This window comes from Somniosus microcephalus, chromosome 11 (assembly GCF_052327205.1).
Source record: "Somniosus microcephalus isolate GS21.2 chromosome 11, FLI_Smic_1.0, whole genome shotgun sequence".
NCBI classification, from domain to species: Eukaryota; Metazoa; Chordata; class Chondrichthyes; order Squaliformes; family Somniosidae; genus Somniosus; species Somniosus microcephalus.
In genome coordinates, this window is record NC_140997.1 from 134734769 (window position 1) to 134756213 (window position 21445).

General features: G+C 49.2%; 1 protein-coding gene across 1 annotated transcript in view; it reads left to right on the forward strand.

The window, feature by feature from the left end:
• dnah1 (dynein, axonemal, heavy chain 1) overlaps positions 1–21445 on the forward strand; it is a 971783-nt gene that overhangs the window by 501149 nt on the left and 449189 nt on the right. The window contains exons 51-53 of the mRNA XM_085999976.1: positions 3811–3982; positions 4069–4260; positions 4933–5043. Coding sequence (XP_085856102.1) covers positions 3811–3982; positions 4069–4260; positions 4933–5043 — 475 coding nt within the window. The remainder of the gene's footprint in view (positions 1–3810; positions 3983–4068; positions 4261–4932; positions 5044–21445) is intronic.

The following is a 21445-nucleotide window of genomic DNA, read 5'->3' on the forward strand; positions in this document are numbered from 1 at the left end:
TATGGCAAGTATATCCTTCCTTAGGTAAGGAGACCAAAGCTGTACACAATACTCCAGGTGTGGTCTCACCAGGGCCCTATATAATTGCAGTAAGACGTCTTTACTCTTATACTCAAATCCTCTTGTAATGAAGGCCAACATACCATTTGCTTTCCTAATTGCTTGCTGTACCTGCATGTTAACTTTCAGTGATTTGTGTACAAGGACACTCAGGTCCCTCTGAACACCAACATTTCCCAATCTCTCACCATTTAAAAAATACTCTGCTTTTCTATTTTTCCTACTAAAGTGGATAACTTCACATTTCTCCACATTATATTCCATTTGCCATGTTCTTACCTACTCACTTAGCCTGTCTATATCCCTTTGAAGCCTCCTTGCATCCTCCTCACAACTTACAATCCCACCCAGCTTTATATCATCAGCAAACTTGAATATATTACATTTGGTCCCCTCATCCAAATCATTGATGTAGATTATGAATAGCTGAGGCCCAAGCACTGATCCTTGCGGTTACAGCCTGCCAACCTGAAAATGACCTGTTTATTCCTACTCTCTGTTTTCTGTCCGTTAACTAATGCTCAATCCATGCTAGTATATTACCCCCAATCCCATGAGCCCTAATTTTGTTTAATAATCTCTTGTGTGGCACCTTATCGAATGCCTTCTGAAAAGCCAAATACACCACTTTACATGACTCCCCCTTATCAATTCTGCTAGTTACAACCTCAAAAAACTCTAACAGATTTGTCAAACACAATTTCCCTTTCATAAGTCCGTGTTGACTCTGCCCAATCCTATTATTATTTTCTAAGTGTCCTGTTACCACGTCCTTAATAATAGATTCTAGCATTTTCCCTACTACTGATATCAGGCTAACTGGTATGTAGTTCCCCGTTTTCTCTCTCCCTTCTTTCTTAAATAGTGGGGTTACATTTGCTACCTTCCAATCCGCAGGAACCGTTCCAGAATCAATGGAATTTTGGAAAATGGCAACCAATATATCCACTCTCTATAGCCACCTCTTTCAAAACCCTAGGATCCAGGCCATCGGGTCCAGGGGATTTATCGGCTTTCAGTCCCATTAATTTCTCCAGTACTATTTTTTTACTAATATTAATTCTTTCAGTTCCTCATTCTTGCTAGTGCCTTGGTTCTCCACTATTTCCGCAAAGTTTTTTGCGTCTTCTTCCATGCAGACAGACACAAAATATTTGTTTAATTTCTCTGCCATTTCCTTATTCCCCATTATAATTTCTCTTCTCTGAGCCTGTAAGGGACCCACATTTACTTTCGCTAAACTTTTCCTTTTTACATACCTATAGAAGTGATGCGCTATCAATTACTCATAAAAGACTGAGAGTTAGAAGAGTAACTAAAGGCTTTTATTAACAACAGAATGGAGGTCTGCCTCGCGTGGTTGACCGGTCCAGGATACAAAGGGCTGGGGAGCAGTCACCTTTATACTAGGACCTGTGGGAGGAGTCAGCCGAGGCATGTCCAGGCATGTACACAGTGGAATACAAACAGGACAAACAGGAATACAAACAGTGGTTTACCACAAGAAGCTTTTACAGTCTGTTTTTATGTCTAAGGGACATGTTGCCCCTTAGGGACCTGCTGATGTAATTTGTTTCAGAGGGTGCTCCTCCATTGGCCAACTGATGAGCTGATTAAGTAACTCAGGTGTCCAACATCATGCAGAAAAAGTGTCAAAAGATCAACCTTGTCACTTCAGTGATGTAATCAGGTCAATATTTAATCTCCTGAGAGTTTACTGGTTGGTAAACCAGCCTTTGAATCTGGCTTTCAGCTAATCAGGAGCCACATTTTATCAATGTTTGGGTCCTGGTTAAGTGGGGTGGAGAGACAGATCTATGAAGAGACAGTAAAAGTAATATTTAAAACTAAACATTAAATTAGATAAAGGAAATGTTAGCATGCAAAGAATAAATAATAACTGATTTTAAAAATTGAAAATAGTTAAAATAGAAAACTAATATTAGGAAAGGCAAATAAAATAGCCATGAAAAACAAGAGGCAGAGTGGAAATAAAGGCTTTGAAATTACACTGTGCAATATTAGTGTTAAATGTTTATTTGATGAAATTCCTTTGCCCACTGTTTTAATGAACAGCAACTTGCTCTTATTTTAGTTGGGGGGGAAATAGACATTGAGCAGAAGTTTGGGAGGGGGTTTAGAGGAGGTCGCCCAGACCATGGTCAAAGAAGTAGCTTTTGAGGGGGGCTATTGAAAGTGGGGTGAAATGTGGCAAGTGTTAAATCTGTGAGTTGTTCAAGTAATTAATACTCAGACTTAATCAGTAACAATAAAACAGGTCTTTACTGGTTGGAGGTAGGGACTATACGTAGGTCTTTACTTCATGCCCACAGGCGGGAACTGAGGGGAGATCAGTACCCACAGTACTATTTATACCCCTATGGCCAGGAGTGGTACTGCGTATCACTACGCCCTACAAGTAGTGCAGTCCTGTCCATGGGTTCAAAGTAGCACACATATTACATACACAACAGCAAGGTGGAGGGTTTAGGAAGGGAATTTGAGAGTACAGGGTGTGAAGACTGCCATTGGCATTAACTTGTATAAATGGATTAATGCTTCTGTTAAAATTGCAGGCAATGAAAGTTCGTATAAATACATTAAGCGTGCATTCAATGGTATTAAAAGGAATAAGTTCAAGGCCAAAACTTTTGAACATTTAGTTTAGTAATGAAACATTAATATTACAGCAATGAAGCTACTGCTGACATTCAAGTAGCATTATTGCTGAGGAATTTTTAGGGTGACAGTACATGAACTGAAATCCTAAAAAATAAAACTGGCTGCCCCAGGGAGAAGAAGGGAGTTCCTGCAGACCTCCGCCATAACACCATCAGTTCTGCTCAGAAAGAGGCCGAGGCCCGGATATGTCAGGTCCCAAAATTAGTCAGGATATCCCAGCCATGTCTCCTGGGGCTGGGGCTGGAGCTGAGGACTACCTGAACGAGGGATCACCTCCCGCACATTTTCGGGGCCGCAGTCGGTTAACTAACAATCAATGATTCCTGGGATTGCTTGCATTGTGGGAGAAACCTTGTTGAAAGCTACGCTGCCAATATTCACAAGGCCTGGTTTATCCTCTCTCTCAAAGCTTTCTTCCTGGGCCTGTTTATTCTTTCTCAGCAATCTAATTTACCTTCCAAGGATGCTATGGCTGGTGTCCCTGACTTTGGTGGCAATGCTGTAAGGCAAATTAGGTGGTACAGAACCATCTAAAGGCGCACTGCCAAACACCATTTCTTTCTGTCCACAGGCGGGCTGAGCTGTCAGCCTGCCCATATAAGCCAACAACTTGGTTTTAACTTTGCTGGCCTGTATGTTCCTTTCTCCAACCATCAGGGAATGTGCTGAAACCAGAAATGAATTTCCTGAAAATGACTTTTAAACAAGTGAGCCCAAACAGTTGTTTTTTAGCGTTGCCACCATAAATGGGTCAGACTCCTCGGCACTGGCAAGTCAGGTAAACGGTGCCACTTCTATTTGAAGTGTTTCTATGTCATATCAACTTGCTATTAAGTTTTAGCTCTGTGACTTATTGACATTCATAAATGGTTTGTGAGCCAGCCTGGAACACCAGGATGTAAATAACCCACCAAAGTGGCCTGTCAACTGATCTGGCAATCTGCGTTTTGGTAAATCACGCTCCTTGGTTATGTAATTAACTGAACGCTGCATGAAAAGAGACTGCATGTGATCTTTTGTGTAAGTAATTTTGATCAACATCTGCTGTGTTTTCCTCCCCACCCCCAGTCCAATTGGAGAAGTGTTCAGGGCTCGTCTGCGCCAGTTCCCATCTCTTGTGACATGCTGTACCATTGACTGGTTTAATGAATGGCCAACTGAAGCGCTCCAGTCAGTTGCTAACTCCTACCTAGGGGAGCTGCCGGAGCTCGAGGCCAGCCCAAACATCACAAATGCACTGGTGAGGCTTCAATTGTTGGGATCTTCAAATTATCACTCTGCAACTTTTTTGTTTAAATCTGCATGCAAAACTTATCTTCCCTCTAGGTCCAGATGTGTGTCTCTATTCACCAAACTGTTGCAAAAAAGTCCCTGCAGTATCGGAATGAGCTTTCCAGATACAACTACATCACACCCAAGAGCTACCTGGACTTACTCAGCCTCTTCTCCGTACTGATTGGTAAAAAGACACAAATGCTGAAAACTGACAAAAACAGGATGAAAGGTGGCCTGGACAAGGTGGTATACTCAATGACGTACATAATGCTGTGGCAAACTGTTAAACATGTTAAATTCCCCATTACTCTGCTGGTTAGGCTTGGTAGTGTTTGAGTCATGAAGAGTCCTAGGTTTGATTTGCAGTCTGTGCTGAGTTAGCTGATCACAGCCAGGGTGGTAGTAGGTGTGCTTGCTTGTTGGCGCTACATGGCAAGGGCACCCAGAAAAACATGGCACTGTGACCTGCCCTAGACCTCAGTCGACTGGAGGATCCTTGGCCAAAGAACTGCAGGTAGGCCTTCTCCTTTCTTCTCCCCCACTCCTCTCCCAGGATGTTACACTGCAATTGGGACCTTCTGGCTGCAGATGTGCAAGGCCAGACACGCAGCTGTGGCCTTGAGAAACTTTCCTTCCGATACTGCTGGCAAAAGGCCCTGCGGTGTTCCCAGGCCAAGTAAAGTGTTAGTCCCCATAATGTGAGGCAAGTTCATGTTCACACAATAGCGCAAGACCATTTGTAGTACATGTTTTGACAGACTTGGTTTCAGGTTAAGAAGAGATTTATTATCACTTCAGTGTTCAGTATGATTGCTCATGAAGCAATATTTCAGTATTAAATAATTAAACTTGAGTGGGTCTGAATGCCGTTCACTGAAATTTCTCCTGAATCTTCCTTTTTGATTTCTGCTGTAGCTTCTGCGCACTGCAGAGGATGTGGCTAAAATGCAGGAAGAATTGGAATCAATGAGACCCCTTCTAGAGGAGGCAGCACAGGATACTATATCAACCATGGAAAAAATAAAGGTACGGCAAATTTAATATGCTTGTAGATGTTGTCTAAAGTTAGGGCAGAAAATACAGAAATATATGGCATCTGCAAAAGAAAAGACGCCTGTACTGAAAGGTTAATACGAACACATATGAAATTGACAGGCAGGAAAAAAACAGTTGGCCCATCAATCTTGCCACACACCATGATGACTGGAGCATCATGACTAAACACTTCGGGCTGGATTTTGCCATTGGTGGTGGGTTGGGGGCGGGTCAGGTGGTCGGCGGGTCTCGCTCCCACCTCTGATGTCAGGCGGGCGTTTTTAGCTATTTTGCCGTAATTGGCCAATTGATTCCCAGCGTGTGCGCACCCCTGACCCAATTAGTTTTTTGGGTCTGAAACTCGCCTCTGATGATGTCATTTCTCCAGCTGCATTTAAGGGCTCCAAGCAGCCGTGGTTCATTTTCAGCCTGTACGCTTGTGATTGCTTCTCTTCGTAGTGTTTGGAGCTAGTGGAATGTCGACTTCAAGGCCCAAGGCCTCACCACGCTTTAATGATGACTCCTTCCATGCTCTGGTGAAGGGAGCCAGAGCACAAAAGGAGGTGCTGTTTCCATCCTCTAGGAGGAAAAAAACCTCCCCAGCAGACCAAAGCTGTGTGGCTGTAAGTTGCCCAGGAGGTCAGATCCAGACCTACGTGCAGCAGAACCTGGCTGCAGTGCCAAAAGAGGTTCAATGACCTTGTCCGAACAGGCAAAGTGAGTATAGCATCACCTTTACCCTCATTCTGCTTCCCATCTCCTCTCAGCACCATCACTCTGCATTGTCAACCTACTCCTACACATCCCACTTTACCCTTACATCCCTTGCACCCTTAACCATTCCCTCTCTCTCTATGTACACAATCACTTAACTATTCGACTATGCTGCCCTCACACTCCCTATCACTGTTATGCTATGACAACAACTAACAACACACACGGAGGGCCCTTGGTATTGGGACCTCACTCCATCTTTGTGTCCTTCTAAGCATCTATGCTGTGGATTATCTACACTCACTCCATCATTCTCACTCAAACTCCACTTGTGTCCCTCGTTGCAGGAAAAGAGAGCCCACAATAAGAGGGAAAGGGCAAAGACTGGAGGAGGGCCACCCTCAATAACCCATCTCACCAGCGCTGAGGAGGTGGCCCTAGAGATCATTGGCCCCGTGGAGGACGTGGAAGTGGGGGACGGACAGGCGGGCACATCAGAGCAAGCTGGTGACAGAATAGTTTTGCATCTCTCTCATTGACATTGCATGAGTGACTGATATGGCTTCTGATGCTCATACAGATTGACTTATGATCATCTGCACAATTCCATGTGCATGCAATGTTTATATCACATGTCTAACTCATGCCTTTACTCCCCCACAGGACCATCGACAACCCCCCTCCCCACTGTCCAGGAGGAAGAGGCTGAGCCAGAATATTCCTCAGAGGAACCTGCAACCTCTGAGGGCGCAGCGTCAGCAGAATTAAGCGCACCCAGCACCAGCGCAGAAATGCATACCTCGGTGGGACCTTCGGGACATAGAGTAGTGGTGTCACCTGTTGTATCACAGCTTACAAGTGAGCATCAGCAGATGGTGGAGACAGGGACAGCAGTGGAGAGTCCTCGTCAGAGGCCGCAGGGTGCTCCCAGCTCTGCTCAGCTGCAGGTGGACCCTGTGCCTCTGGGTCCATCCAGAAGGAGAGCGGTGCTGGAACTCCAGGAACAGGTGCAGGAGTCACTGGCAGGTTTTGTCTCCAGGGTCACTGCAAGTGTGGAGCGGATGAAGGAGTCCAATGCTAACATGAGCAGAGCCTCTGTGGAAGCATTGATGCATGAACGCATCACCACGGAAAGGATGGTAACCTCTGTGGAAAGGATGGCTGCCTCCATGGAAAGGATGTCTATGGTAGAGGAAAGGATGGCTACGGCCATGGAGGAGCTAAGTCGCCAGAGTGTTGAAAACATGGTAAATGTTCAGAATAGACTGACATCTCTGGAGGAGCGATGGGCAGCTATTGATCAGAGAAACCAGACCTTCATGGAAGTCCTCTGGAGTAGGACTGCCAGTGCAGATACGGGTCCTCATGGCCCCCCTGATGTGCAGCAATGTGCTGTCAAGCCACTTGCTAGCACTGAAGTGGGGCCGACCCATGAGAGGGATGTTGGTGGCAGACAACAAAGAAGTGGGGGCTCCTCTCCAAGTGCTCACACTCCCATGCCACTGTGGAGCCTTCGGTCAGAGCCCCACCAGAGTCCTCACCCAACTGAGATGGGCGTCTTAGCCCCTGCACAGACGCAGGAGGAGCAGACTGTTGCTGAGCCCTCACAGGCTCGCAACCCCAGAGGATGCCCGCCAAAGGTGCCGAAGCAGGAGCAGCATGAAAATGAACAAGGGGTCTCCACATCTGCTGAAGCCACAGGGGAAGCACCACGTAGGCGCACACGTAAGAGGAAGATAAAGCACAAGTAGTCACAAGGATAGTCACTTGGGTGTTCTGTTGTGTTTAATTAGTCAATGTATTAAAATGAAGTGATGGCAACCTGTTGAAGTTCTGAACTCTGTCATTTCAGAAATGGAAGTTCCACATTGAGGGCTCAGGGCGATTTGGATTTGTCATGATGGTGGTCAGAGTGATAGGAAGCCACAGGTTCTTGTCCATTGTCTATGGTGTGGTAAGAAGGTGCCAGGCTCATGTGTTTGATTGGCCAATTTAAGCAAACCTGGCCAGGATGAGTGCATCCCTTGCATCCCAGGCAGCAATGTGCTCGCGTGCTGCTGCAGCTGGGTGATGCGCCTCCACAAGGTCTTTGTTCTTGTTCTCCTCCTCCTCCTCATCCTCCTCCTCATCTGAGGAGGCTATACGCTGAGCCACTTGTTCCTCAGGCAGCTGCAAGCCACGATGCTGTGCGATGTTGTGCAGTGCACAGCAGACCACGGCGATTCTGGAGACCCTGGCTGCTGAGTACTGCAGGGTTCCACCTGATCTATCAAGGCATCTGAATCGCATCTTCAGCAAGCCAATGGTTTGCTCGATAATGGACCTGGTTGAAATGTGGCTGGAGTTGTAGCACTCCTCAGCTTCGTTGGATGGCCTCCTGAACAGCATCATTAGCCATGTCTTCAGGGGATAGCCCTTGTCTCCAAGCAGCCATCCGCAAAGTTGGTTTGGCAGACTGAAGAACGGAGGCACACTAGACTGGCGCAGGATGAATGAGTCATGGCAACTGCCAGGGTACTTGGCGCAAACATGCAAAATGTCCTTCCTGTGGTTACACACCAGCTGCACATTGAGGGAGTGGAAGCCCTTGCAGTTGACAAAAATAGCTGGGTTGTGATGGGGTGCCTTAAGGGCCACATGCAGTCTACGACGCCCTGCACCCTTGGCAAGCTTGCCATATTTGCAAAGCCAATCACACGCGCGGTTATACTTGCTTGATCCGTGGAGAAGTGTATGTAATTGTGCGCCTTTGCAAAGAGGGCATCGGCTACCTGCGTGATGCAAGTGTGTGCAGACGACTGGGAGATGCCGTTGATGTCTGCTGATGATCTCTGGAAGGAGCCTGAAGCAAAAAAGTTGAGTGCGGTGGTGACTTTGACAGCCACCGGTAAGGGGTGTCCACCCACTCCTCTGGGCTCCAGGTGTTGGTGCAGCATTGTGTATATGTCACCGACTACCTCTTACGAAAGTCTCAGCCTCCTTTGGCACTGCTGCTCAGTCATGTTGAGGTAGCTCATCCTCAGCCTGTAAACCCTGTTTTGGGGGTATCTCCTGCAGCGACATGCTTCCCTGCGCTGGTGCCTTCTGCCCTGTGCACCATCAGGTGGGTGAGCAGCAGGTTGTTGCTGCTGCTGTTCCTGATTCAGCGCGTTAAGTGATTCAATCAGTTTCTGACCTCCCGCAACCTTTTCCTCTACTTCTGCTAGTAACCCTTTTATCTGGGCTGTCTGTGCTACAACGACTTGGTCCAAAAGCTGGACTTGCTTCTTGTAGCACATCAGCCAGACCGCTTTTTCTACAGATCTTTTGTGCTCTTTGCTTTCTGTCCATTTGATGGCTGCGTCTAGCGGGCGCCTATCTCTTAATAGGTCAGATATCCACTGTTTTGTAAGGTTTACCTTCCCAAAAACATAACCCGCTATTCTCTCATCCATCACATTTCGTTTATCCAGACCTTGATCTAAAACACTACGGCCTAGAAATTCAGTATAGCCACTTTTGGGGCGGTAAAGTCGGGCGGCCGCTAAAGTTTGCGCCCGGCGCAAAGTCGAGCGCCCTTCGCCGATATTCAGTTGCATCGCCCTAAGAGGTTGCTGCTGCGCTAAAACAGGCGATGCACGACTATCATTAGGCGCTAAGCCGGCAGCCCGGGGCGCTAACACCAGAAGTTGGGCGCAGGGCAGGTGCGGCGAGCTGCTGATTGCCGGCAGACACTCTGGCTCCGGTGAGCTCTTAAAGGGGGAGGGTGGATTTGTTTTTTTGAAAGGCCGAGACTAGTGTATTTGTGTTTTTGGGGAGGGCTTCTCTCCATCAGTTTGTTATGTGGTACCGGTCTTCTTCTTCTTCTTCTTCTGCTCCTCCTCCTCCTCCTCCTCCTCCTCCTCCTCCTCCCAAAGAAGGAGTGTTGCAAAACGGCTGCCTTTTCTACTGCAGGAGTGCCCTTTAATTTGCGCTCCCCGCGGCCCGCATCAGCTGAGCACCGTTCGACTCAACAGTCACTAGGGCCGCCAGGCGCACAATGGGGCGGCGCAAGTGAAGTTCCGGTTCCGGGCGCACAAAGGGCGTTGCACGACGAAATGATGTCATGATCTGCGCGCGCAATGACTTTGCACCGACGCTAAATGTCTACTGAAGTTGGGGCGAGGCGCAGATCGCGCTGCGCCCGGGCGCTAAGCGCCTAGCGCTCGAGATCTACTCCTCCAAAGGCGCTAATGGCTGGCGCAGCCAACTGAATTTCTAGGCCTACATTCCTGCTGCCAAGGTCCTGCCGCGGTCGCCATCTCCGTAGGGGGTTTCTCTTGCTTGCTCTGGTCTCCTGCCAGGCTTCTTGCAATAATTACCCTTGAGTGGTTCGACCCACTCTTCCCTACGGTTCTAGACCTTGGACTTAGGTGCAGGGAACTGTAGTGCAGAGAAAACTCAATAGACCAGGTTGAATAGCACGAAATGGATGCTTTTATTAAACAGTTTGCAGCATTATAAAATACATGTTATAAGCACAGATTAAAGCTACTACAAGCATGCACACATCTATGAACTTAACTCTATGGAAATGGGGAACACACGGCACATCGTAAAAGGGGTAACACATTACAACTACCCTTAACCCCCTCCCCTAGACCTAACTAAGTTTCGACTTGAGGAACTCGGGATCATGCTCACCACTTTCAGAATTGCGAAAAGGGGTTCGCAGCCTTTTGGCACAGCTTTCCGTCGTCACGTGAATTTGGAAACTTCTGGCGCAGCTTGTTTTCCTCTTGGTTCTCCCGCGATGAGGCTGCCGATACAGCCTTGGTGAGCGCTCGCCACGGATGAATCCATCACCGGCGTGATGTTGAAGCACTGAATGCACCTGTGAGAATCCGTTACCGATGGGATGTTGAGGCACTGGAGTGCTGGGCCCGGAGTGTCCCTTTTCTCCGGCCTGGATCGTCGTTTTTCCCGAGGGTGTCTTCTCCTTCGGCCTGGGTCGTCGATGATCTCCCGACAAAAGTACCCGGGCCACCCTCGTCGTCGTCCCGTCGTGGCCGAGCCTTGCCTGGCCGAACACCGACCACGTTCCGAAACCGAAGTGCTGCCTTAACCGAAGAGTCTGTCCCGAAGCGTTGAAGAAATGATAAACCGAAGTGAAGCCTGAAGCGAAGCTACTGATGGACTTTTTCAATCCTCAGTTATACCTTTTTGGAACATTCTTATCTCCCGCCAAATCATAGTCCTGTCTTTGTAATAACTTTGGCGGGCAGAACTCTCTGCAGGGGTGTTTTGTCTTCATAACGGGAGTCGGTGATAGCTGAACTGGCCGTAACTTGGTTTGTATATTGATCGGTCTGAAGATTGCCCTTGATGGCTGTTAAACGGCTTTTCTTTGTACAGTAAATGGGTTTAAGTGTTCGTTCAATTGTCCGCCCATTTCTTGATGGGCCTCATCCTGCTACCCAAAACTGTCCTGTACTTATAATCTAATCAAATATGTATGCTCAGTTCCCTGAGTTTCGGTTTCCCGAAACTGGTTTTCGCGGGCTTAATGTCCTCAATCCACAAGCCTGTCTGACTTGCAGTAACAGAAATTCAAATGGTCCCAGAAGCTGGTCACGAGGTCCGGTGGCCATTTTGTGTGCCCTTTTATCAAAGGTTTCTCTGTACAAGCTTCTTTTGGTCAATAAAACTGTCTTATTAACCCTATTTTACTGCGTGATTATTAATGAAAATTTTGAATCTTACAGTCCCTCCTGTGATACTCATAGCTTGCTTAAAGTATCAATAACCCTTGGTGAGCAAATTGTCTCTGATTCCCCACATCCAAACGTTCCTGGTAATTAGCTATCTATGACCCCCACGACACATGCATTTCCCATTTCAGAAAAATTACATTGTGTACACTTGGATAATCATAGGCATTACTACCTTAAACTATAACACATTCATCTTTCAGCTATGAAGGGGCCGATACCCCTTACACCACCTGCATACACATTTTATTACTCAAAAAAAAACAGAAAACCTTCTGAACGGCTATAACACAACAGTATTCACACACTTAAATCATACAGTAACTAAAACCAAGAGTGGAGGGACGCTTTATCCTTTAATACTTAGCAGCTTAAACTGGGGTGTCCTCTCCACCCACTCGTACATAGCGTTCTCTCCATACTCCTGTGTTCTCGTGCCTCTGGAGGCGTTTGCCTCTCTTGCAATGCACGAACAGTAAAAATATTACAATCAAAACCTGACACACTACTAGGATGTGGGATGCTATTCTAATCCAGGGCGGGATCTCTATATTAGTGAACAGGTCCCACCATGGTGGGGTGACTTATGTCTAATGTGTCTTTCCCTATCTCCAATGTCTTCTGCTCTAATGTGTAAAAATGCTTCTGTGAAACTATTACGGATTTTAAAATCTTGGTGAGGTGTTCGGGAAGAGGGGGAATGACATAACCAAAATGCGCAACGAATCGCTGCAAATCTGTGAAATTCTCTCTTACAGCGAGGTGAACGGTGGAAGGTACAGGAATGGGGACAATCCATTGTTGTGCCACTTGAACTTCAGCCCTGGGTTTGAAACAGAAACTGCTGTCACTGACCGGACACCACCCGTGCTGTCCGTGGTGGTAGTGAGGCGCTGCAGTGGTAACACAGTATGTCCCACCTCCGATATATGCCACCTGCAGGGGCACATGGTCCTTTGCCATTGCCTCCATGGTGCAATTTATCGGCTTCACGCTAGCGGCTCTGAACCCGCACTGTGGTTTCAAAAAAGGCATTCAAGTGCTGGGGACACAGGATGATGTGTGCTCCCCGGCTTCGACACCCCGAGAGGTCAGTGCCTGTCATCGTACGCTCCCATCTGATGACATAAGGCGGGACCACTGCGTAACGAATGTGCGCACCCCCCTGTATGACTCCAGTGTTCTCCACCCTGTATACCGGGGCGGGCTTTGCTGTGGGACCCAACACTGGCATCCTTACCACTATTCCCATGATAGTGTGATTCGAGCGTCCGCAGTCTACTGGGACTGGGTACGCCTCTGCAGCTAGTCTGAGCTGGCACGGACTTAATGCATTCTCAAAAGGGTGGAGCGCTTGCAAGTGCTTGTTGCTGATCCAGGACGGGACCAAACCTTGTTTTAAATCCTCCAGATTACTGCGGCCCTCACCCAGTAACCACGCCCCGTATAGCACACAAGCCTCGTTCTGCGCAGCCTGATCGGATGCATTCCGATCCTCCCTAATGAGTGCATTTACCGTTCTAGCATGTTTCTCCAGCTCAGCGATTATTTCTTTTAAGTGTAGTGTCATGGCCTGATCCTCATGTAGTTCAGAACCCACTACCTTATTTTCGTTTGTCAGTATGTTCCTTAACTGGGCCTTTAAACCATTGATCTGTGTCTGCAGCTCCACATTGTCTAGAGCGTTGACAACAGACGTCCCAGTATTAAAAGCAGTGAAAATGTCATTTACAGTACCCCTCCTTTGCCTCCCTACCCGATCCAAAACTTCCTGTGGTGTGGTGTACAATTTGGCCTTGTCGATGTTGGCAAAGTCAAACTCGTAAAATTGTCTGAACATTCTGGTTAACAGGACCTGGTACAATTGTTCCGTTTCCTTGGGACACCCCTCCGGCAATCGCACCTCAGTGAGGTTTAAAATCACTGAGGCCACCGCGTAGTGTACCCCTTGGTACAGCATCTGACCGGTGGGTACCAATACTAAACCATTCCCGGGTCCCTTTGTGGTGGCGGGGCACCCTTCTTCCTGGGCTAGTGCTACCGGAATCGTGGGCAGGGGCTTGCGTGGGCGGGTGATGAGTTCAGTGGCATTTACCGGAATCGGGGAGAATGGGACTCCGCACGCCCGGGTGCTGACATCCCACCTCATCCCTTTCCCTGCATCCTGCCACTGCCTCTGGAAAAAGATGGATATGCCCTTGGGGCAAACGTGCTTCGAACCTCACATGCAGACATATATCCCTTCATCTGGTTCCCACCATTTGTCCCAACACACACGTAACTGTCCGTGAGTCCCCGTAATTGTCCGATGGGTATTGTTACCCAGTCGCTCCCACTCGATTGTAGAGTTCTTCATATTCTTTCCCAGCTTTCGGAGCCACCACCATCTACTTAGCGGTACGTTCCCATTACACACCAAACAGATCCTCTTTCCCACGGTAACGCTGACTCTGGGTGCAAGGATCCTCACCCGAGGACACGATAACGAAGTCTCTTGGTAGGCAAACCCGAAATTGCTGGAGTATTCTGTAGAATTCGACCCCAGCCATCCTGGCCATCTCCCTTGGTGGAAGTAGGTGGCGGTTTCCTCAACCTCTCGCTTCCCCGTCCCATCCGTCGCGATGGGGGCTGTGTCCCCAGAGCATCCGAACACGACGACGTCCTTGGTGCGGCCTCGGTAGGCCAGCCCGCACCCGATCGCCGCGAGCACCACGAGAATCCTCTCCATTGTATTCCTGGTTTCTGTAACCGATAAGATGATGTAGCCAGGCTCCCAATAGGTGCTGGCCTAATTAAACTGACGTCCGGGTCCCCTGACCCTGCTTCCAAACAAACACACATACTGGGCAGACTCCGAAAACTACCTATTAAAACATCCCCATCATCTTAAACTTTACATACCTTAAACTAACATTAAAATTACTTAACTTAACTTACCTAAGCTTATGTACAGCGCCGCCCTCCTTCGGGCGGCCTACCTAATTCCTGTGAGGGCTGCAGCGTTCCGCTCCCTGTGGCGGGGCTGCACTGACCTTCGGCTTTGATCCCCTGCAGCCTGTCGCTGCTGAACGGGAACCGTGTCTTTCTGGGGCTACCCTGGACCGAGGTTGGGGAAAATACGGAGAATCTGGCCAAGTCTTTCTGGGCTGAGGCGTCCGAACTGACCTACGAGGGGGCGCCTTGGGCGAGGCTCCCAGGGCTAACGGACCGGGGATCGGGACCTTCACCGTCACAGCCTGTGGTCCCACCACAGCTGCCGGCTCCGGCTCCCTTTCCTCTGGCTCCGCCCCCCCGGGGCCGGGATCTGTGGCATCCTACTCCACCTCACCTGTCCCTACAGGTGGTGAGTCTCCGCCCCCAATCCCTACCTCCCCTAAGCTTGAGTCGAGGGCGGGATCTTCGTCCTCCGACTCTTCCTCCTCCGTGATCGGATCAAGGGCGGGGTCGAGCTGTTCGGGCTCTTCCTCGTCCGAATCCCAAACTAGAGGGGAGACCTCCCACTCCGATGGGATGACTCCTCCCTTCACGCAGGTTACAGTTCCAGCCTGTGTGGTCTGTGACTCTGTCGCAGGCTGAGGATTTTTGTCCTCAGACCAGGCCCCGGTTGTTGGCCCTTGTGCACCCGGCTTAAACAGTTTACACCACTTCCCACGAAACCACTTGTTGTGTCGGGACACCTCCACTGTGCGAGTGGCGTAGACCGGCGGATTTTGCACCGATTCCGGCTCATCCTACTGGTCTACGTTTCTCTCGCCAGCGCATAGGGTTAGACCCAAGAATTTTACTTCTCGCCGGCCAGCCCGCGCCTTTGTAGGGGTTTCCTTAACACTCTCTATCTCCTCCACACTCGTACCCCCTCCCCAGAGACAATGATTTCTCAGGTCCACGTGGATCCCGTGGGCTACCAAGAAATCAGACCCCAGGACTCCCGCTCCACCTCCCGCCTCCCACTTCATCAGGATACACTTCCACGTGGTGCAGAGTGGCCCTAAACAAATGGAGAGGGGAAGGGAATGTGCGTCAGCCTGTTCCTTGCCTGTGAAGCCCAACAGACGATATGGGACCCCGGTGGACAGAGGCGAGGCGGTGGGGTTATCTGCATGGATTACGGTGCACGATGCTCCCGTGTCCAACAGATAGGTTTCCTTCACCTCCTCTACCTCCATCTCTACGAGGGGTCGTCTCCATGCATCATAGCGGAGCGGACACAGGTAGACGGGCTGCGCCGACTCTAGTCACTTGGGTACAGCGATCGGAGTTTCGGGAGCGCCAAGGCCGGTGGCAACAGCTATCTTCCCCTCTGAGGTCATTAGAGACTGCATTGCCTCTAAAACCGACTCGATCGCATCGGGATGGATCGACACATCGGCTCCTTTCTCCCGGATGGGCGCTGGGGCTGAGGGAGCTTTTCCCTTTAAATCCTTCCAGGGATTTTTACAGTCCCGGCGCCAATGACCCTCCTTCCCACACCCGTAACAACTGCTCTTGGCTTGGGGAGGGCGATTCCCCTCCTGATGCCATTCCTTTTTAGCAGGAGCTGCAGGCCTCGCCTCATGCACCTTTCCCCTTGAGGAAGGCACATCCCTACTCTTGTTGTTCCTGTAACTTATCGTGAGCTGATCAAGTACTAGTTCCTCCGTGGAGCGGGGGTTAGTGGGGTCAAACCATGTTTTGGCCTGCTCCCTCACCTGTGGCAAGCAATTGGCGACCAGGCACCGGAGCCAATGAGCCCTTTGGTCATTATTCAGCCCGGCCCGAGCCGGCCCGCCCGGGCAGCTGCGCCGATACACTGGCCACAACCTTCCGGCGAAAACCCGTGGGGGTTCTCCCTCTAGCTGTATCGTCCTTTCCAATCGGAGGAACGGACTTCCGTCACCCTCCCCTATAATCTCCAGGATCTCGTCCCATAACTCCTCATACTCCTTGTGCCCTCTCTTGCTCTCGTCAGGGAGACACTGGAGGAGCAAGCTGTCCAGGGAGAACAGCAGCATTTTGGACTGTTCAATTCCGTCGCAGTCATTAACTGCTGCGGTCTGCTCCACGTCCCTAAAATGGACGGAGGGATCTCCTGACTCAGAGAGTTTTGGGATGTGACTTATCATTGCCCTCAGCTGTTGTGCGCTGTGGGGCATTATGATCTGATTCACGAGGGGTCCATCCTCGCCATCCGCTACGCCCGGACCGAGCCTCCGGTGTCGAGTTGGACACATCGGCGCCGGCCCCGACTCTACTACCTGGAGTTGCTCTACCTCAGGAACCTCTTTGTCTAACTTTACCGTTTCCTTCCCCGGAGTCCAAGACTCAGTATAGGCGGGAGGTGCCGAGGGCTCGGGGGTTGGTACCCCAACTGCCTCTTGCGGAATCGGTCTTTTGGATTCCTTTGCTAACAGTAGCTGGCTCGCTGGTGGGTTTATGAGGCACACCAAGCCGTTTGCCTTCGCTAGGGCCGTTCTCAGGTCCTCTAGCTCCCTGTGGCAAGCGCTATGGTCGGTGTTCTCAGACCTATCCTCCATGGCCATCTTGTATGCTGCCCTAGCCCCCAGAATACTTTCCTCCTGTGTCTCTACCTGCTTAGCTAGGCGGAAACACCTGTCTCTCATTCTACCTTCACTGGCCTTGGCCTCAACGACCTGACACTCCAAGTAGTCTATCCTGGTCTCATGGCGGTGAGTTACGGATTGGCGTTCCTGATTCAGCGCGTTAAGTGATTCAATCAGTTTCTGACCTCCCGCAACCTTTTCCTCTACTTCTGCTAGTAACCCTTTTATCTGGGCTGTCTGTGCTACAACGACTTGGTCCAAAAGCTGGACTTGCTTCTTGTAGCACATCAGCCAGACCGCTTTTTCTACAGATCTTTTGTGCTCTTTGCTTTCTGTCCATTTGATGGCTGCGTCTAGCGGGCGCCTATCTCTTAATAGGTCAGATATCCACTGTTTTGTAAGGTTTACCTTCCCAAAAACATAACCCGCTATTCTCTCATCCATCACATTTCGTTTATCCAGACCTTGATCTAAAACACTACGGCCTAGAAATTCAGTATAGCCACTTTTGGGGCGGTAAAGTCGGGCGGCCGCTAAAGTTTGCGCCCGGCGCAAAGTCGAGCCCCCTTCGCCGATATTCAGTTGCATCGCCCTAAGAGGTTGCTGCTGCGCTAAAACAGGCGATGCACGACTATCATTAGGCGCTAAGCCGGCAGCCCGGGGCGCTAACACCAGAAGTTGGGCGCAGGGCAGGTGCGGCGAGCTGCTGATTGCCGGCAGACACTCTGGCTCCGGTGAGCTCTTAAAGGGGGAGGGTGGATTTGTTTTTTTGAAAGGCCGAGACTAGTGTATTTGTGTTTTTGGGGAGGGCTTCTCTCCATCAGTTTGTTATGTGGTACCGGTCTTCTTCTTCTTCTTCTTCTGCTCCTCCTCCTCCTCCTCCTCCTCCTCCTCCTCCTCCCAAAGAAGGAGTGTTGCAAAACGGCTGCCTTTTCTACTGCAGGAGTGCCCTTTAATTTGCGCTCCCCGCGGCCCGCATCAGCTGAGCACCGTTCGACTCAACAGTCACTAGGGCCGCCAGGCGCACAATGGGGCGGCGCAAGTGAAGTTCCGGTTCCGGGCGCACAAAGGGCGTTGCATGACGAAATGATGTCATGATCTGCGCGCGCAATGACTTTGCACCGACGCTAAATGTCTACTGAAGTTGGGGCGAGGCGCAGATCGCGCTGCGCCCGGGCGCTAAGCGCCTAGCGCTCGAGATCTACTCCTCCAAAGGCGCTAATGGCTGGCGCAGCCAACTGAATTTCTAGGCCTACATTCCTGCTGCCAAGGTCCTGCCGCGGTCGCCATCTCCGTAGGGGGTTTCTCTTGCTTGCTCTGGTCTCCTGCCAGGCTTCTTGCAATAATTACCCTTGAGTGGTTTGACCCACTCTTCCCTACGGTTCTAGACCTTGGACTTAGGTGCAGGGAACTGTAGTGCAGAGAAAACTCAATAGACCAGGTTGAATAGCACGAAATGGATGCTTTTATTAAACAGTTTGCAGCATTATAAAATACATGTTATAAGCACAGATTAAAGCTACTACAAGCATGCACACATCTATGAACTTAACTCTATGGAAATGGGGAACACACGGCACATCGTAAAAGGGGTAACACATTACAACTACCCTTAACCCCCTCCCCTAGACCTAACTAAGTTTCGACTTGAGGAACTCGGGATCATGCTCACCACTTTCAGAATTGCGAAAAGGGGTTCGCAGCCTTTTGGCACAGCTTTCCGTCGTCACGTGAATTTGGAAACTTCTGGCGCAGCTTGTTTTCCTCTTGGTTCTCCCGCGATGAGGCTGCCGATACAGCCTTGGTGAGCGCTCGCCACGGATGAATCCATCACCGGCGTGATGTTGAAGCACTGAATGCACCTGTGAGAATCCGTTACCGATGGGATGTTGAGGCACTGGAGTGCTGGGCCCGGAGTGTCCCTTTTCTCCGGCCTGGATCGTCGTTTTTCCCGAGGGTGTCTTCTCCTTCGGCCTGGGTCGTCGATGATCTCCCGACAAAAGTACCCGGGCCACCCTCGTCGTCGTCCCGTCGTGGCCGAGCCTTGCCTGGCCGAACACCGACCACGTTCCGAAACCGAAGTGCTGCCTTAACCGAAGAGTCTGTCCCGAAGCGTTGAAGAAATGATAAACCGAAGTGAAGCCTGAAGCGAAGCTACTGATGGACTTTTTCAATCCTCAGTTATACCTTTTTGGAACATTCTTATCTCCCGCCAAATCATAGTCCTGTCTTTGTAATAACTTTGGCGGGCAGAACTCTCTGCAGGGGTGTTTTGTCTTCATAACGGGAGTCGGTGATAGCTGAACTGGCCGTAACTTGGTTTGTATATTGATCGGTCTGAAGATTGCCCTTGATGGCTGTTAAACGGCTTTTCTTTGTACAGTAAATGGGTTTAAGTGTTCGTTCAATTGTCCGCCCATTTCTTGATGGGCCTCATCCTGCTACCCAAAACTGTCCTGTACTTATAATCTAATCAAATATGTATGCTCAGTTCCCTGAGTTTCGGTTTCCCGAAACTGGTTTTCGCGGGCTTAATGTCCTCAATCCACAAGCCTGTCTGACTTGCAGTAACAGAAATTCAAATGGTCCCAGAAGCTGGTCACGAGGTCCAGCGGCCATTTTGTGTGCCCTTTTATCAAAGGTTTCTCTGTACAAGCTTCTTTTGGTCAATAAAACTGTCTTATTAACCCTATTTTACTGCGTGATTATTGATGAAAATTTCGAATCTTACAGTAGTTAAGTGCCTTAAGGGCCTATCGCGCCGCCTGGAGGCGCGACCGAAACGGACTCTGCAAGCCCGCCTCTGGCAAAGTTGCGCAGAGGCAGGTTGACAGCGGGATCGGAACCCGCCGTCATTTTTTCAAATTTTCCCAACAGTCCCGCCTCCAAACCCACCTCCTCAGGGCTAGTAAAAGCCAACGCTTCCTCCCTCCCACCCCCCACCCTCGCAGCCATGTAATCTCCTGGGAGAGGCAAAAAAACAGAAAAATTCAGGGACAATAAAGGAAAAAATAATATGGAAAATTCCTCTCCAACCCCCTTAGACAATCAAAACAAGTCCAGAAGATGACATAGACCAAGTGTTCTCTATAAAGGCACTTCTCTATGATGCGATCTCTACCCCAGTCAACAACTAGCCCAGCTCCCTCTTGAATGCATAAAATATCTCTTTTTGCTTTGTGTATTTCCAGAATTTTTCCGAACATTTACAGTTTTGTTTCCTTTTTAATCTATACTGGTAGTTGAAAAGTTATTGTGCTCATAGTCTGACAGTACTGCTTCTGCAGCCAGCATAATAATGCAGAATATATTGACAGGAACATTGATCACCAGTGGGTACTATCGGGCCAATTCCGCACTTTTAGCAGGGAGCCCTTTGCGGGAAATTGTAGTCAGTTCCACGTCCAGCTTGGGCTGTGGAATTAGCCTTGGGGGTAATATTCTGGCGTGGGTAGAGGATTGGCTCTCTAACAGAAAGCAGAGAGTTGGGATAAATGGTTCGTTCTCAGATTGGCAACCAGTAACTAGTGGTGTTCCGCAGGGGTCAGTGCTGGGTCCCCAACTCTTTACAATCTATATTAACGATTTGGAGGAGGGGACCAAGTGTAACATATCAAAGTTTGCAGATGATACAAAGATGGGACGGAAAGTAGTGAGTGAGGAGGACATAAAAAACCTGCAAAGGGACATAGACAGGCTAAGTAAGTGGGCAGAGATTTGGCAGATGGAATACAATACTGGAAAGTGTGAGGTTATGCACTTTGGCAGGAAAAATCATAGAGCAAGTTATTATCTTAATGGCAAGAAACTGGAAAGTACTGTAGTACAAAGGGATCTGGGGGTCCTGGTGCACGAAACTCAAAAAGTTAGTATGCAGGTGCAGCAAGTGATTAAGAAGGCCAATGGAATGTTGGCTTTTATTGCTAGGGGGATGGAATATAAAAACAGGGAGGTATTGCTGCAGTTGTACAAGGTATTGGTGAGACCACACCTGGAATACTGCATACAGTTTTGGTGTCCATACTTAAGAAAAGACATACTTGCTCTCGAGTCAGTACAAAGAAGGTTTACTCGGTTAATCCCGGGGATGAGGGGGTGGTCATATGAGGAGAGGTTGAGTAGATTGGGACTCTACTCATTGGAGTTCAGAAGAATGAGAGGCGATCTTATTGAAACATATAAGATTGTGAAGGGGCTTGATCGGGTGGATGTGGTGAGGATGTTCCCAATGATGGGTGAAACTAGAACTAGGGGGCATAATCTTAAAATAAGGGGCTGCTCATTCAAAACTGAGATGAGGAGAAACTTCTTCACTCAGAGGGTGGTAGGTTTGTGGAATTTGCTGCCCCAGAAAGCTGTGGAAGCTATATCATTAAATAAATTTAAAACAGAAATAGATAGTTTCCTAGA